Genomic DNA, 13,550 nt, shown 5'->3' on the forward strand with positions numbered 1-13,550 from the left:
TAGTGCATTAAGCACAAAGAGAATCACAATAAGACATAGCGAGAGATTTTGGCCATTTTTGAGAGGGAGGTGGCACAATATCCTTAAGCTTTTCTCCCACAGTTGATCTAAAGTGTAGAGGGGTGAGATAATGAAGAGGGCATACCGCTTTCTGCTTCTGCAAACAACAAGAAAACATTATAAATCAAACATAGACTGGGAAAAAAGGAGGCGAGGTGTCAGTCATCTGTATCTGCACAGTAAGATCAAAAAAAAAAAAAAAAGTAGAGGGCAAAACAGTCACTTTCACCATGAAAAAATACACTTCGTATTAGTTAACTCATCTGTTCTACAAAGGAAAACTTATGGTCTAAATCCCAAAGTGCGTTTCCAAGTTTAGACCAGCCCAGGACACCAAATTAAGAGTTACACTAAAGGATAATGTTGTGTCCTCTAAACGTTTTGCCATTATGTGGGGTATGGCAAAGTTATAAACCAAAGTTTAACAGCCATCCATTATAAAGTAATCAAATTATATGAACTGTATCACACCGAGTGAGATTAAAAAATAACTTTTGTTTTACAGTCGTTGCGTTGGTTGGCACGGAGAATACTGGACACTAGCAGCACTTTTATGTGATATTGGGGAAAAACAAGGTTCTGTGTTACATTTTTAGCAGCCGTTTCAAAAAGAGTGAAAAAAGGAGAAAACAACTTCATAACTGTTCTGAATATACATCTCTCTGAGACACAATACGGCAAAACCTGGTAGTGGTGGGCAGTATGGGCAAAATCTGATAATAGCATTAATTACTAATTACTTAATTACTAATTTTTAACATGGTAATGGTATGTATCATAAACTAGAAAGCTGTTTATATTTAAAATAACCATATATTACATGCTATTTTGGGATCTTTCAAAGAATTAAATAGTTCACACACAAAAAATATACTATTCATCTCATTTGATAATTGTTTTTTTTTTTTTTTACCTTAAATTTACTGGAAAAATCTAAAATATCATATTATTCATGCTTAGTTAATGTAACTGAGTGAAAAAAAAAACAGTGTGAGTTATGCCACCTGAGTTAAAAAAAAATGTATCAAAACTCTAAAACGTACTCAGTTACTAACGTAACCTCAGTTCCCTGAAATACAGGAACGAGTACCGCGTCAAAGACGCTTATGGGAAAAAACTCCTTTTTTCAATCTCTTATTCAATCACGCAGTGAAACTGCAAGGCCATTGGTTCGTGCAGTATTATTAAAACAAACTAATGGCTCGGCAGCGGTGCTGCACGAACCTATGGCAGCGAAGCCCACCAAAGCCCGCCAAAATGGGTGGGGGATCTGGCCATATATTGCCCACTTCGCCAAAGGAATTCAAGTAACTTCATCTGAAGCGACGACTGAGTTGTGCAGCCTTTTAGCATGGCAAGGAATGCAGTACTCGTTCCCGTATTTCAGGGAACCGAGGTTAGGTTAGTAACAGAGTACGTTCCCTTTCAATACTTCACTCGTACTGTGTCGAAGACGCTTATGGGAACCAAGTTCAATCACGCCATGCTAAGAAGCGGGGACGACCAACGCAATCATACTTGATCTGTGAAACCAAGATATGACAATAGCAACTAGGAGCAGAATAAGCTCAATGAGGTTACGTTTGGCCTAGCCTGATCATCCTGTGTTCGTATATCCTCAGAACCAAAGGGACCGAGTACATACGAGTAGAGTTTGAATCTCGGGCAAAGAATGGCCAAAAGCATGCAAATGAGGAACAAAAAGGTGACTTTACACAGAAAGTACCCTAGCATGAAGTGCCAGGACGTCTAGATTATAAAATCTAGCAAATGTGGACGGTGAGTTCCAACCTGCCGCGGCACATATTTCTGTGATAGTCACACCACTAGACCATGCCCAGGACGAAGACACAGCTCTCGTCGAATGGGCTCTTACTCCAATTGGGCTTTGCAGGCCCAAAGAAGAGTAGGCTAGCTGGACTGCATCCACAATCCACTTTGAAAGCATTTGCTTTGAGACCGGTAACCCTCTGGCACGGTTTCCAAAGCATATGAAGAGCTGCTCTGATCGCCTTATGGACACAGAACGCTCTATGTAGACTTTTGAAGCCCTCACTGGGCAAAGCAGATTCAGCTCTCGATCGTCCTCTGTGTTTTGTAATGCAGAGAGAGTGACAACTTGTGCTCTGAAAGGTGTGGAGAGCACCTTTGGTACATAGCCATGTCTTGGTTTTAGGACGACCTTCAAGTCTTAAGGCCCAAATTCTAGGCAATTAGGGCTTATCGAGAGTGCTGGCAAATCGCCCACACGCTTAACAGACGCTAGTGCCAACAGCAGTGCAGTCTTTAGGAATGTAGCGGTTCAAAGGGGGCCCTCTTTAGGGCTCTAAGTACCGTGGGCAGGTCCCATGAAGGGACAGTGGGAGGGCAAGGCGGATGTAGCCTTCTGGCACCTCTCATAAATAGGACGACTAATCGGTTCAGCTATAGTCACTACGTAGACCTTGAATGTGGAGAGATCCCTGCATCTCTGGTCCCTGACCCGCCTAATTACTTGGGAATCAGAGGCTCCGGAGGAAAAGTGTAAAAACGGTTGGGCCAGTCCTGGGACAATGCGTCCTCGATCTTGGAAAAATACGTTGGGCAATGAGAGTTGTCTTTTGAGGCAAAGAGGTCTTATTTCCGCTTTGCCAAAGACATCACATTTCTTCTGAACTGTCTGCGTGTGGAGCCTCCACTCTTCTGAGGAGACTCCGCTTCTTGACAGCATATGCTCTCAGGGACCTCAAGTTGCTCTGGGTCCATTCCAGCAGTCGTGACGTTAGTCTGAAGAGACGCGTCGATGACAGCCCACCTTGGTGATTTATGTAAGAGACCACTGTCATGCTGTCTGATCTGACCAGCACGTGGTGGCTCTTTAGGTCTGACAGGAAGCTCTGGCAGGCTCGTTGAACTGCAATCATCTCAAGGCAGTTAATGTGAAGCCTGCTCTCCTCTTTCGACCATCAGCCGAAAGCGGGTGTCTCTTCGCACAGCGCACCCCAACCTTGTTGGATGCCTCTGTGGAGATCACTTTCCTTCTGCAAACCATACCAAGTGAGGCACCCTGTTCCATCCATTGCATGTTCCTCCAAGGGGTCAGGGCTGAAATGCAGTCCTGACTCACCTTGATATTCAGGCGTCCGTGACACCACGCATGAGGTGGAACACGTGGTTTCAGCCAATATTGGAGGGGTTGCATACGTAGCAGCCCGAGCTCCAGCACCGGCGATGCTGCTGCCATAAGACCCAGCAACTTCTGGAATGTTTTTAGGGGCCGAGAAGCACCTATTTTGAAAGAGGCCGCGAGTCGCTGTAAAGCCGCGGCACGCTCCTTCACCATTGTTGCCTTCATCGTAACTGAGTCTAACTCTGTTCCCAGAAACGATATCCGTTGGCTGGGGGACATTGAACTCTTGACAAAATTCACCCTGAGCCCCAAGCATTCCAGATGGCTGACAAACAATGTTCTGTAACTCGATGCCTCCCCCTCTGACTGAGCTAGAACTAGCCAGTCGTCGAGGTAATTGAGAATGCGGATTCCCTTCTGCCTGAGAGGGGGGAGAGAGCCGCATCCATGCACTTTGTAAACGTGTGATGCGCCAGAGACAGCCCAAAGGGGAGGACCTTGTATTGGTAAGCCACACCCTCAAAGGCAAATATCAAGAACAGCCTGTGACGGGAATTCGCGAGTTCAGAGAGGTGATATTCATGTTCTCACAATGAGAACAGGACTTCCCCTCGTGAGCTGCGTCACCTGCAATGACGAGACAGCATTTGAAACAAAACCGTAGAAAAGGCTCTTTTAGAGAAATTTGCTCTTTCATTCTCTCTCTCCAGGGAAGTGATGTATCTGCAGCGGGGACCGGCAGTCGCATTCCAGTGCGAGGTGTTTCAACTGCAAGCAGTTCACCGGAGTTGAGTGAGTGAGTGACATGACATACTCAGAATTTGTGCTCTGCATTTAACCCATCCAAAGTGCACACACACAGAGCAGTGAACACACACACACACACACTGTGAACACACACACAGAGCAGTGGGCAGCCATTTATGCTGCTGCGCCCGGGGAGCAGTTGAGGGTTCAGTACCTTGCTCAAGGGCACCTTAGTTGTAGTATTGAAGGTGGAGAGAGAACTGTACATGCACTCCCCCCACCTACAATTCCTGCCGGCCCGAGACTCGAACTCACAACCTTTTGATTGCAAGTCTGACTCTCTAACGATTAGGCCATGACTTCCCTTTAAAGCGGAGATCAGCAAAGCAGTGTGACATCGTCGCTGAAGGAGAAGAAATCTGAATTCCTGTGGCGAAGCGGCCAATATATAGCCAGATCCCCCGCCCATTTTGGCGGGCTTTGCTGCCATAGTTTCATGCAGCACCGCTTATAACACTGCACGAACCAATGGCAGTGTAGTTTCACTGTAAAAAGTTAACAGAATGTTTACCCACATTTCTAGTGGCCCATTATATATACTGTCAAAACGTCGGCCCACCCCTATTAAAAAAAAAAAAAAAAAAAAAAAAAAAAGGGAACAACATAACCAGGTCTTCTGGCTGATATTTTGATGTGTGCATTTTCAGGCCAACATGTGTTCTTAACCACGCACATTAGTACACACTGTGTATACAAAAATGTATTAGTAAGAGTTAAAGTGTACAGAAATATTGGAACACAGGTTGTGGATGTGGGAAGGGGTGGTGGGATTTGGCAAAGTCAGAGTTACTGAGACAGAGTACTTCATGTTATTCGTATGTTATTAGTTCCAATGGGTCACTTAACAGAATGCCACAGAAGTGCTATTGATAGAAGGCTCTTTACTACGAGAGTTAACCCTCATCAATACAGCACAGTGAGTCTGAGCAGATGTCATGGCTCTTTGGCTTCACGGTGACTCTTACAGACAGTGATCGCAACTGTGATGCTGTAAGAATCGAGCTGAGGCAAACTTCCACCAGTGACAGAACGTGACATGCTGCTGTCTCACTGAGAGTGATTTCAATTTGAAACCAGATTAACGTTACTTACTTGCAGAGAGATTTAATGATGAAAACCTGTCAGCCTTTTCTTACAACAATGTCCAGTAAGTATAAAAAGGATAACTATACTGTAGGACCAATGAGGGACACAACTGCTTTGCCCCTCTTTGGTCAGTGTATTGTGAAGGGTGGAGCTGAAGATCGAAGGGGAACAAACCTGCTTTCCCTCTGCTCTGACTTGTACTCAACAGCGATCAACAACAACTTGAGCTTCACATAGCACAGCCTGAAACAGAGAACAGACATTCAGTGTCCAGAAGTCGTCATTCAGCAACTGAAATTCATGAGACCAATTGAATTGGACTTTAAAAACTATTTAATGTTGATCTACTGCAATCAGAAGAGTTTAGGTTTGCAGTAAATTTGGCAGTATATTAAAAAATAATTTATTAGAGCCTTTATGATACTTACTACAGTGTGTTTGTATACAGAGTAACGGCGTGCTGTAAAGCCCTCATGCTTTAAAGCAGAAGAATACTTACTCACAAACAGTAGGAAACGAAAGCCCCACAAAGGCACTGGACAGGTACTCAGTGTACATTTCATTGGCCACTCCCTCCAGATAATACTTCTGCCATGTGTCCTCCTCAATCTGCACAGCAAAAACAGTTGGATTCAGATACACACAGTCATGGAGAACACCATTTAATTGGATGGAAATGGATAGATAGCAATCAGAACATGTCTAAACATTTTTACAAAAATCATCATGAAAATTATATATGACTTAGTAGGTCACCCAAAAAAAAATAAAAAAAAAAATAAATAAATATATATATATATACATATATATATATATATATATATATATATGCAATGGAGGGGGAAAAGGCCCCCTCCATTGCAACCTATCACTATTCATGGGACAGTCATTGAGACAGTGGAGGAGTATAAGTATCTAGGCACTATTATTGATCACAAACTCACCTGGTCTTCTAACACATTGGCACGATACTCAAAAGCACAGCAAAGGCTTCATTTTTTAAGGAAATTGCGTAGTTTTAATGCAGACACCACAACTCTGACATTGTTTTATTTAACTTTTATTCAGAGTGTGGTGACTTTCGCCATCCAGTGCTGGGGGGATGCTCTTTCTGTCCAAAACAGAAACATGCTGGACAGGGTGACTAAGATGGGCAGGAAAATCACTGGATCCGAAATAAAAAACATAACTACCCTCACCGAACAGTATACCCTCAATCTGGCCCTGAGGATACTGGATGATCCATCCCACCCACTTTTTTCAGAGTTTTCCCCCCTGCCCTCTGGACGTAGATTCAGAATGCCCCGGACTAAAACTAAACGTGCCATTTTATCTTTTGTGCCAAGGAGCATACAGTTACTCAACAAATCAAGCTCAGGCACATAGATATATTTTAAAAGTGCACCTTTTAACCTTTTATTATTTCCTTAATTGTATGCATTTTTAGCTACTGGACTGATGCGCTGTCATTACTGTGTTGATCTTGTTGTTGTTGATGTCAATGTTCTGTAATCTTTACGTCCTCAATGTGGTTAGATGTTTGTTGTGTCTTTTCTTTTATTTATCTATTGTTATTTATTGTTGTTTGTGCTTAAATGTTCAATGTGGCTCCACTGAGTGCAAGACAAATTCCCCTCGGGGCAATAAAGGTTCATTCATTCATTTACTCAACTTCATGACTAAACCCATAAAACTTGTGCTTATCTTTGCCCATCAACAAATGGAGAACTTTTTAATGAAACCTGAGTGATTTATGTTCCTCTATGAGCAATTTATGCTCCTCTATTAAAAATCTATTCCACCAAACCTTAAATATATCATAACAGAAATCCATATTAATCAAGCACTTTAAATCCAAGTATTATGAAAAGGCACAATTGCTTTGTATTATTAAAGAATTGTGTTTATTCTGACGATTTTGCGATTGAACATTAAGGGCCCTATTTTAACGATCTGAAACGCAAGTGTCAAAGCGCGAAGCGCAAGTAACTTTGTGGGCGGGTCTCGGCGCTGTTGCTATTTTCCCGGCGGGATAAATGGCTCTTGCGCCCGGCGCAAATCTAAAATGGGTTGGTCTGAAGTAGCTTCATTATTCATAGGTGTGGTTTGGGCGTAACGTGAAATAAACCAATAAGAGCATCATCCAACATTCCCTTTAAAAGCAGGTGCGCAAGTTCCATTATGGATTGCTATTATTATGGCGTATTTACCAGGCGCACGCCAGGAGCGGTTCACAGCCGAGGAGACTGATGTTCTTGTAAGAGCAGTGAAAGACAGAGAAGTTGTGTTGTATGGGGATGGGAGAAACCCACCCAAAATTGCGTTGGTTAAACAGGCGTGGGAGGAAATAGCCACAATTGTTTCATCGATTTTTTTCCTGGTTCTTGACGGACAAACATATTTGTCAGATGTCCTTACATAGCCTATATGTCTTGCCACTATTGGGCAAACAGGTCTGATCCTTAATTACTACAATTAGCCTGAATAATTTGTAAGCTAGATTTATGCCTATTTTTTCACATCTTCGTGGCACACCACAATGATTTCCGTCATCTCATGTGTTAATATTTTTTTTTAGTGTAACAGTTTATGATTTGCAAAAATAACTGTTGCACCTGTGTAGATTACATGAGCAAAGTGTATGCGTGTTGTGCACGCTATACATTATGGTCAAGCATGCGCCCTTAAAATAGCATAATGAACAACGCGCAACGCGCCACTGACTTTAGACTAGGTTTTTTCTGGTCAGTGGCGCAATTGTTTAATGGAACAGCAAAATAGCACCAGGGATTGTTTGCGCCGGAACACGCCTCCTTTTTTGCGCTGAACCGCCCAGGGAGCGCAAGTTCATCCACTAGTTTAGCGACGTGCTTCTGTGGAGGGAAAAGCGCGCTTTGCGCGGGTGCAAAATAGGAATGACACATGCGTTGGTGTACAAAGTCAATTGCGCTGGGTGCAAGATAGGGCCCTAAATGTGGGCTTTTATTCACATAAAAACTATGGTCAAAAGCTCATACATAGAGCTCATCAAATAGGGTAATTGGAAAGTCAACCATTCTTGTTTGACACAAAAAGGCTCGTTTACCATATTTGATATAGTCTATCTGTGTGTTGATATGAATAAAAGCCTAAATACATCTGTTTTTCATAAAGTGATTAGGTCTCATTAAATTGCTTAATTCATTTAGATTCATTTTACAATCCCTTTATGAACTTTTTCAAGTTTTGGTGTAATGGATTTGCAATGGCGGCATTCAAATCTTTTGTTATTCATAAAAAAATATCTAAGTCTTATGGGTTTGGAATGACATGAGAGTAAATAATTAACAACTGATTTTGGGTGAACTATCATTTAACAAACATGTTTTTTTAAATCATCTGTAGAAAACAGCTTGTTTTCATGTGCATCAAATTAAGTATGGCATCTACCCTGGCTAAGGTAGATAACTACAATGATGCATTGTGCATCTCATATCATGAGTACCATTCATTAAAAACACAGTTTAAACATGCCTTACACTTTGAAGTTGCTCTATCATTCTTTCACACCTGTAACACTTCAAACTTGGTCAGACTTGGAGAATAAAGCTCACAGCTGGTCTCTTCATCATCCTCTCATTACATGCATCTCAGGATGTGGAGTGGGTGGGGCTGTGATAAGCAGAGGGGCTATTAGGCAAACACCATGCCATTAGTCAGCCATCTCGCCCAGCCAACGTCTGTCTGACTGACAGTCAAGAGAGATGCTTTCAAAGCCAGGCCCGACTCCCTTTCCCACTGCCAGGCTAAGAGCACTTGCATTCTGGGCAGGCATCCTTTAGGGCGGCACTAATGGGTCGACTTTTGTCATTTAGTCCTAAAGAGATGGCAGCCATTTACCATAGGCTCCCTAAATTTCCCCGCACGTTTGTGCCCTGCCTGTCAGAGCTGATGTAAGTGTTACGGGCGTGTTCTCTCGTACCCACTGAACAATTATTTTCACCAGTCTCTCTAGAGAGCCTGATCCAAAACCCCCCTGCTTACTGCTTTTTTGTTAAACCTCAAGAGACCAGATAAAAGATTCATGCTGAACATTCTTGCAGTTTTATTTGTAGTGAACGGCACATCACATCAGAGATTTATAGTTAGAACAACAGACACAATGCAAATGTGTTTGTGGCTGTGTGAATGTGTGTGTCCTTGGGGTGTGGGTCTCATTAGCACCTCTCGGTAACACCCTTCTGCTCTGCTTCCTGAATGCCCACTCAAATCAGTCAAATCAGCCTTCTCTAACCCCGCTTCTGCAGCAGACAGACTGCCCTTACACTCTCACACACATAAACACATGCTTACATGGACACCAATATTCTGATTTTAACTTGATTAAGACAATACTTGGATTAAGAATCTACAATGTAAACAGATTTTTGATTACCTTAATCTGTCTAAAGTCATACTCGAAGTAAACAATACAAATGAAAACATGTGGAGTATTCCTATTTTAGTCACATTATCGAAATGCAGCATAGCACATTCTTTGTTGGACGTCGGAAGATGTCGTGTGGTGAAGTAATGACGTGTGCCATCAATCGATTTATGTACTACAACATGTTAAACGGGAACATGAAGTGAATATTCTAAATGCAACTCATGTGAATACCTTAATCATAATATTGCCTATTTTAGACAATTTATTGTTGCTTTATTGTTGCCAATTAAAGGATCAAACTCACAATTATTGAACATTAAACATGCTAATAATATGTATGCATGCATTAAAATGTATGTATATGATATATTATATGTATTGTATATATGATAGTTAAAAATTGATAGCCTGTGTATAACACACACACACGCACACGCACACACACACACACGCACACGCACACACATATAAACATATATACATATATATATATATATATATGAAAAAAGCTGCAATTTACTGCAAACCTAAAAAAAGATGCCACATACCGGCTGATATATTGGTCTTGGCAACCACTATTTATATATACCACAATATATCAGTCGACCACTATTTATAACATTTGCTGAGATGTTTTTTTTTAATGCTTAAGAAAATTTTAATCAATTTAATTTTTAAGACTGCTGTACAGAAAACATACTGAACCCTGACTTCAAAAACCAAGGTACACACTGACCCATCATTTATTTGTGTAACGTTACATCCTTAGAAGCCGTAAGGCAGCTAATGTAGTATTGGGACAGAGTCTATTTTACATCGAACTTAAAACGTACAAGAAAAATAACGCTTCTTTTGCACAGCTAATGGACATAATCTTAAAGGGTTAGTTTAGGGTTAAATGAAAATACTGTCATTAATTAATAAAGATTTTTTTATGAAATTTGAGAGCTTTCTTACCCTCCATAGATAGCAACAAAACTACCGCTTTCAAGGCCAAGAAAGCTAGTAAGGACATACATTAGTTAAAATAGTCTGTGACATCAGTGGTTCAACCTAGTTTATCAGACCATACATTAATTTGTGTTCTGAAGATGAACAAAGGTCTCACGGTTATGGCGCAACATGAGGGCGAGTAAATAATGACAGAATTGTAATTGTTGGTTGAACTATCCCTTTAATTTTTTAGCATTTTTCTCCGTATCACAGTTTGTTGCCATCAGACTCATTAAGAGATTACTGGCATTTTAAACAATACTGATAAACTTATACTGTTACTGTAAACAATACTGATAAATCCTCTTCATCCTAACAGATGCCCTGTCTGAATCATAGAAAGTGTTTTTGGTGTTCCCATGGTATCTTTTGTAAACATGGACATTGGTCTGAGAGGTTAGATGTGTGTTGTGTTGTATGCTGTAGTCTGGCATGTCATGTTGCTGTCCCGAGTAGGTCCCAAATGAGACCGCCAGGCTCAGAAGATGATTTACTCCATGCCATAATGGCTCTGGTGATTGAGCTGAAGTGGGGATAGAGGCTGATTCTACTCTATGGGCTTTATCAAGGCCCAAGACGGGCTGACGGTACCTTGATATATGACCTCATGGAGAAGAGGTTGGCGAGCATGGTGGACAGGCCCTGTGCCAGGCAGCTCTGGGCTATGAAGCCTGCCTTCAGCTCGGCCAGGCAGATCGCATCATCACCCTCCTTCCAGTTCCAGCTGGGAATGTTTAGCAGATGGGCCTGAGGACACACGGGACGAGACAAGGGGAAGTTAACAATGTCCCCTGCTGAGAAGTCTAACAAGTGTAGTAATGAAAAACACCAGCAAAAAAGTGAAAATCAATAGTTCTTACAGTTTAGGGAGAAATGAAAAATCAAAACTTATTTGTAGCAGACATTGCAACATTAACTTATTATATATTATATTAAGGTTTGAGACGTACATTAGAAAACACTGTCAAAACAAAGCATGTTACAACAGCCCACAGTCTCCTTTGCCTAGTTAGATTACATGAATCTGTCAAACTGATAACGCAAATCTCATAACAGTAGCACGTCACTCTTTCATATCTCATTGCTAACACTGCGGGTTTGCTGACAGTCCTCTAAAACAGTTGTCTACAGATGACATTCAATTGCTCTCAAGTGAAGTGTCCCATGAACAAAAAACATCCATCAAGTCATTAACATTCATCTCCTGTTTCTACACTCCCTGATGAATACAAAGCTGCGTTCATGTTGCTATAATAGGGGATAAACATTGAAGGGAAAAAAATATGTAGACATACTGCAGTTGATTCCTGTGAACTTATAAAATTCCTGTTGTCATGGACAGCTGAATCTGAGGGTCTGTTCTCAAATTGCACATTTATCTGCCACGTCAGATTTAAATTTGTATTTTTTCATAAATTTTATAGCCTCTTTATATATTATCTGTATTCCTTCTGTTCAATGTATTGTTGATTTGAATTGACATAGCAACTGAAAAGCTCACTTCCTACCTTGTTGTGGTACTGCAACATTTGAGTGATTATTCTGATCTTTGGATGGTAGTTCTTGATAGATATTACTCTGTAAAAAGAAGAAGCAGTTGTATTAATTTACAGGTCATTTAAAGCCATCATAAAGCAGCATTTGCGAGGAAAAGAAAAAAGATAGAATAGTTACATTTTCTTTAGAAGTATACATTTAGATTAAAGGTGCATTCAGTCATTTATTGCTTAAACTAAACTAAAACAAAGATACACTTCAAAAGTTTTGGGTCGGTAAAATTCTTTAATGTTTTTAAAAGAAGTGTCTTATGTTCACAGAGGCTGCATTTATTTGATTGAAAAGTTAGTAATACCAGAAATATTGTGAAAATAATATTGCAATTGAAATAAACTGTTTTCTATTTTAAGTTACACTATATTTTTTATTTTATTTTGGAAACCATGATACAATTTTTCATGATTTTTGATGATTTCAAAGTTCAAATAAAATATGTCTGAAATACTTTTTTAAACAATTAAAAGGATAATTTTTAAATCAATTTAATGCATCCTTGCTAAACAAGATTATTACTTCTTTTTTACAGTAGTATATGATTTCAAACAGTAGTATATGAACTGCACTTTTAAGAAATATAATTAAAATGATGTACACTTGCATGAGATGACAGACTCTAAACATATTAATCTTCTAGAAAAATCGGTTTTATTCTGCATGGAGCAGCTCACTCCCTCATGTAAACAAAAACCTACTGAGTGCACCTTTAACCTCCAGGAGGACCGTCCCAGAATTCACCATCGTAAGTCACTTTGGATTAAAAACAAGCATCTGCTGAATGAATAAAAAATAAATTAATCGTTCATTTCCATAGAGGAGCCTGTGGTATGTGGCAACACAGTGTGATTTCCCTGTGAAATCCAGTCTGGATTTCTCTCCAGTCTCGTATGAGAGGTGCAGAATTTATTTCCATATTAAGCTGCTCTATAACACATTAGTTCAAAAGAGCACTCCGAGACCTGCCTACATTAATATTTCATTTTCCAAACAGTCCAGCCTGGGTGCGATTCTGTGCGTTATTCATGGCTAAAGAACATCTCCAGCATGAGAGGAGGAAGGGAAATATGTTTGCCCTCACTTCACACTTTTTAGAGCAATATTATATGACTCCGTCCCAGAGGAAATTCCTCCTGGCTCTTTCATCTGTGTCCAGGTATATAACATGTGTGAATATGACCTGAGACGCCAAGTATCCCATTCACACCTTCCTTTAACAGCACAGGAGGGTGAAAGCCATCAGCTTTCAATACATCTTTTTTACAAGAGGATGTCCCTAGTGAGTGTATGATCCTGCCCACAAACATAAAAATAAGATGTGCTCAAAAGTGTTGATAGCAAACGCAACCCTCCACCGAACTGACCTCATGATATTAGAGGCATCTTCAGCATCGGGGTCTGCACAGTATTTGTTTGCAAGAATCAAGCAGGCGTCCGCTGACTCGATCTGTACAAGATGAAAAAGACGAGGTGATGCCTCAGTGTTCAGAACAGCATCAAAACATCAAAATACTCTAACATTAATATCTACAATAT

At 40.6% G+C, this 13,550-nt stretch overlaps 1 protein-coding gene across 16 annotated transcripts in view; it reads right to left on the minus strand.

Moving 5' to 3' along the window:
* LOC127970003 (calcium-activated potassium channel subunit alpha-1) overlaps positions 1-13,550 on the minus strand; it is a 200,111-nt gene that overhangs the window by 47,598 nt on the left and 138,963 nt on the right. For 10 of the 16 annotated variants that reach the window (XM_052572168.1, XM_052572182.1, XM_052572179.1 and 7 more), the window contains exons 12-17: positions 13,379-13,461; positions 11,972-12,041; positions 11,055-11,210; positions 5,562-5,671; positions 5,237-5,305; positions 146-157 (exon numbers count right to left, since the gene is read on the minus strand). In XM_052572168.1, the coding sequence (XP_052428128.1) occupies positions 146-157; positions 5,237-5,305; positions 5,562-5,671; positions 11,055-11,210; positions 11,972-12,041; positions 13,379-13,461 (500 nt within the window). The remainder of the gene's footprint in view (positions 1-145; positions 158-5,236; positions 5,306-5,561; positions 5,672-11,054; positions 11,211-11,971; positions 12,042-13,378; positions 13,462-13,550) is intronic. The other 6 variants (XM_052572184.1, XM_052572183.1, XM_052572180.1 and 3 more) reach the window with 1 other exon arrangement.

This window comes from Carassius gibelio, chromosome B13 (assembly GCF_023724105.1).
Source record: "Carassius gibelio isolate Cgi1373 ecotype wild population from Czech Republic chromosome B13, carGib1.2-hapl.c, whole genome shotgun sequence".
NCBI lineage: Eukaryota > Metazoa > Chordata > Actinopteri > Cypriniformes > Cyprinidae > Carassius > Carassius gibelio.